This window comes from Rosa rugosa, chromosome 1 (genome assembly GCF_958449725.1).
Source record: "Rosa rugosa chromosome 1, drRosRugo1.1, whole genome shotgun sequence".
Classification (NCBI taxonomy): Eukaryota; Viridiplantae; Streptophyta; class Magnoliopsida; order Rosales; family Rosaceae; genus Rosa; species Rosa rugosa.
In genome coordinates, this window is record NC_084820.1 from 15,746,834 (window position 1) to 15,751,128 (window position 4,295).

Genomic DNA, 4,295 nt, shown 5'->3' on the forward strand with positions numbered 1-4,295 from the left:
GTGGTTAGACCGACTCTGCAATATAAGCTGTAGATAGTTCCATACAAATGTGATGGGCATTTAACTTTACTTTGGTTTCATCGATAAGCTACGTACATTAATATATAAATTAATTTTGTTTGTTGAGAGGCTAATTTAATTTGTTGTTCATGTTTTATGTGACTTATGTAACTTATTTTCTAAATGTTAACCAGACTAGTACATGAGAGATCTAAGGTGTAAGGGGGGGGTGCGTGTTTATATTGCACTATCTGGCCACGCATTTCCCATACAGATTACCAATGTCATGTAATGAAAATTAACACAAGTAGAACTATCACAAAAGATTTGAGAGCTACTGCATGTGTATTTCTAAACTGTGAAACACAAAAGGAAGTTACAAAACCTGAATAAATCAGAGAGTATCAGACACAATCATTGAAACCAACACCAATTTGACCTTTTTTTACATTCTGGATTCAGACACAAGCCTAGTACTAACTCCTAAACGGGTAAAAAAAAAAAGAGAGCAGACAAATAGAACATTTGCCAGTTACCAATTAAAGAAACACAAAAGCAAAAAGTCAATCCCATTAGTGCAAGTTGGTCACCATTACTACTACTACCACATTCTTTAAGTTCCCCCAGCTATTTTTAATCGACCAAAGTCGGTGGGGGTAGGAAATTAGAATCATATATCATTGAGCTTTGATGGTGATGTTTGGTCACATTGATAACTCTGGTTTGGTTCAGAAGTAACCATGGACGATTTGACCCCTGATAATTTCAGCTCGAACTCTGCCTCACCGTGCAAGCAACCACCTGTGCCCACTGCTTCAACCTTGCCTTCACCGTCTGTGGATTATCCCCTTCACCCATTTCAAACAAACACAACCAAGATCCATTAGTAACAATTATCAAACGCAAGAAAACTGAAGTACGTTGTTTATAGTTGTATTTTAAGTATCAGTATTTTGAATTTCGCAATTTGGATTGTATATGAATGAGAAAATGCATTAGTAATAATTAGCAAACGCAAAAAGTTCAATTTCAATTGTATTTTTGTAGTTTGAAGATTATTATTTCGAAACAAAAAAATTTAAAACGCATAGATCAAAATTGAAATTTTAAGTAAGAAGGCTCGAAAATAGGTACATACCTGGACCGACTATGGTGTGGGGGCTGCCGATGGGGGAGTGGGAGTCGCACTCCGACGGTGTCGGCGAGAACGACGACGTCGGAGTGGTGGAAGACTTGTAGCTTCTGTTGACGGCGTAGTAGAGTCCCAAAGCGGGAAGAGTATCGGAGAGTCGTTGGTCAGCATCCTCCTCCTCCGGCGGTGGCTCAAACCCGAACCCCAACTCAATACATGCTTTCAACTCGTCAAGGTCTTCGTCGGTGACGCTCTTGCTCCGCTGCTTTTGCTTCCTGCTGTTGCTTTTGCGGCGGTGCCACGCCTCGTCGCGGTAGGCGTCCGGGGACCACGACTTCTGCTTGTAGAGAGGATTAGGAGGCATGAGCATGGCGGTGGAGGAAGGTGGGGGAGGGGGTGGAGGTGGCAGCGCGTGAGGTTCAGACATCGGGATCGGCCGCCGCCCCGCGCGTGGGGGTTTGCGGAGGTCGGAGGACCTCGCGCGCGCGCTGGAGGTTGAGAGCGTTTGGAACTATTTGTTTGGTTTTGGGAGGAGGGAGGGTTTAATAGGAAGGGGAAAGGAAGGGGTTGGGGGCCCGGTGAAGACTTTGCTTTGGTTGGTCCGCGTCATCATTACCTGTTCCTTTTCTTTTGGTTTAGGTTTTCTTTTCTTCTATTTTTATTTTTTGGGAATTTTGGTATATTCCGGGTTTGCTTGAGGAGGAAATTTTGTGACGTATTAATAGGGTTTTTTATTTTATTTTTGAGAATAGTATTAATAGGGGTATTGGTGTTAGGTTTCGGTTGTAATCATTGTTTTTATAGTTATACCGACCGTATTGAATGTGGAGTTTTGATTATTAGGGATTTGAGTGTGATATTTGTGAAAAATAAGGAAATGGATTCATGTAAACTATGGGTAATAATACTAAAATTAGTGCTTTTCCTTTTGATGAAACACAAATATTGGAAGGTGCTATCTAAATTCATGAATGACCGACCAAAAAACAGCAACAAAATGATGAATGAAAACCTTCGAGAAATCTCATCTTGAAATATAAGGTTGAGGTAATTTTGGGCATCCTATGTCCAAATCAAACAATGACCACATAATTGGCTATGAAATCTCTAAAATTATCCGTCTTCTGAATTGTTATGTTAGTTTTATATATATTGTGAAATAAAAAAGAAAATAATTAATATTATATACACTAGCAAGATCGCTCGTGCATTGCTGCTGGGTTGACTATTATTATGAATGAAGTGGAAAAGAAGTGCTGATTGAAATGAAGCAAATGTTTGTATACACAGAAGGAAGAAAGTTACACTATATATTGGACTTCATACTGAATCAGCTTCTCTATTGAGATTTTCCGAGAAGATCACTCTGGGCAAGCTGCATCTATATGGTACATTGTGACAATAGTTGTCTGAAGGAAATGCATATAAACATTAATGCTTAAGAAACAAAGAAGAATAGTCTAACAAACTAAGCAAGGACAAAATCAATTTTTCTACCAGCTTGATATTCTACTCGAACAGTAAGGGCAAAATCGACTTTTCCACCTCTTATAAACAATGTAACAGTGAACTCATCAGCTTTAATATGTAGTCATTATTCTTCCCTACTATTTCATTTTAAGATGGATTGATTCAAATTCGATCCTCAATTCCTCATACTACCTATAGAGTACTCTCAAATGACCAAAAAATATAAAATAAATTAGAGTACGTACTCTTGATTTAAACAAATATTTCAGTTAATTATGATTATGATAGTAATATTATAAGATTAACTATAATCAATGAGCACACACACACACACATATATATATAGGCCCAATCAAGGGCGGACGTCCGCACTGTCGCTAAAGTGCGGACGTCGATGCAGCAGGCGGCTTCTAGGCAGCGGCGCGGGCTGGCCGGAGGCGTCCCAGACCTCTTCTGGGCGGAGTTCGAGGTCGGAGGAGGTCGGGCTTGCCGGTTTCTGGGCAGCCACCTCACCTGCAGTTGCAGGTTCTGTGCAGCACAGCATAACCGTCGCCGGCGACTCCATCGGACCGCAGACCCCTCCGCACGACCCCCAGCATCCCTCCGGCAAGCTGCGCCGCGCCGTCGCCGCTTGATCGAGGCCGGAGCAGCGACGTCAGCACTTTTTCTGGGTTGCGGACGTCCGCTCTCGAACGGATCCGTATATATATATACAGATCCTATCCAGAGCGGAGCTCCGCTTTGAAAATTAATGTGTGAAGTTCGAGTTTTTGGTCACTTTTCGGTCTCATATCCACATCTCGACCGTTCAGTTTTTAGGTACTAGTGTATAGATCGTCTCTGCAAATTTTCAGCCAAAATGATGATCGTTAAAGCATTGATAATTGCTTTAAAGTTAGTACGGTTCAGGTTGACAGATTCAGTCCGTCCATTGGTTTAAGCGAGTTAGATACCTTAACGATCATCAATTTAGCTGAAAATTTGCAGAGATGATCTATACACTAGTACCTAAAAACTGAACGGTCGAGATGTGGATATACGACCGAAAAGTGACCAAAAACTCGAACTTCACACGTTAATTTCAAAGTGGAGCTCCGCTCTGGATAAAATATATATATATATATACTCGAATACGCTAGTTACAGGCAGAAGACGCTATAATATTATACATTATGATATATTCACGAGTTGTGCTTACGTACTCCACAGCATCGATGAGGATAAGATTAATAGCCAAACAACCTACAAGTTGAGCATAAGTTAGCTTCTGACATACTAAACAGTAATCAGCCACCCAATAATAAGCAAAAGCCTTCATGTATGCACATCAAATTAAGTTAATTTGTTATTAATTAGCTAAATTAAGTATACATGTCAATTTGATGCGCTGCACGATGGTGACCGTGTCAGTTTTCCATCAAATTAATTATAAAAAATTTCTATCCACAAGCGAGAGTCTTTTAATCCAAGAGTTCATGAACGTGTTTAGTGTACTTCATTTCATTCAAGAGAACTAGGGAAGAAATCAAAAAAACCACACTTCATCTAGTTAAACTTCTTTACACACTATTTTTGCTTCAAGATATAGTGATTAATCAGCAATATGATCGATTAATCAGCAATACGATTGTTAGGAAAAAAAGAAAAGAAAAAAGCCAAATTATTTGTTCAAAAGCAGGTCTCGAAGTCAAAA

At 39.9% G+C, this 4,295-nt stretch overlaps 1 protein-coding gene across 1 annotated transcript; it reads right to left on the bottom strand.

Moving 5' to 3' along the window:
- Positions 1 to 314: 314 nt before the first annotated feature.
- On the bottom strand, positions 315 to 1,654 carry LOC133720623 (uncharacterized). The gene is made up of 2 exons (XM_062147035.1): positions 1,139 to 1,654; positions 315 to 848 (listed from the first exon to the last, which is right to left on the bottom strand). Exons 1-2 carry the CDS (start codon positions 1,557 to 1,559, stop codon positions 766 to 768), a joined length of 504 nt encoding a protein of 167 aa, XP_062003019.1. The 5' UTR covers positions 1,560 to 1,654; the 3' UTR covers positions 315 to 765.
- Between the last annotated feature and the right edge of the window lie 2,641 nt (positions 1,655 to 4,295).

What these genes read in the sequence shown, in the direction of transcription:
- LOC133720623 (XM_062147035.1), bottom strand. Translation starts at nt 1,559, where the DNA reads ATGTCTGAACCTCACGCGCTGCCACCTCCACCCCCTCCCCCACCTTCC. An exon ending in CCACACCATAGTCGGTCCAG is followed by an intron (nt 849 to 1,138) that starts GTATGTACCTAT and finishes AAATGGGTGAAG; the next exon opens with GGGATAATCCACAGACGGTG.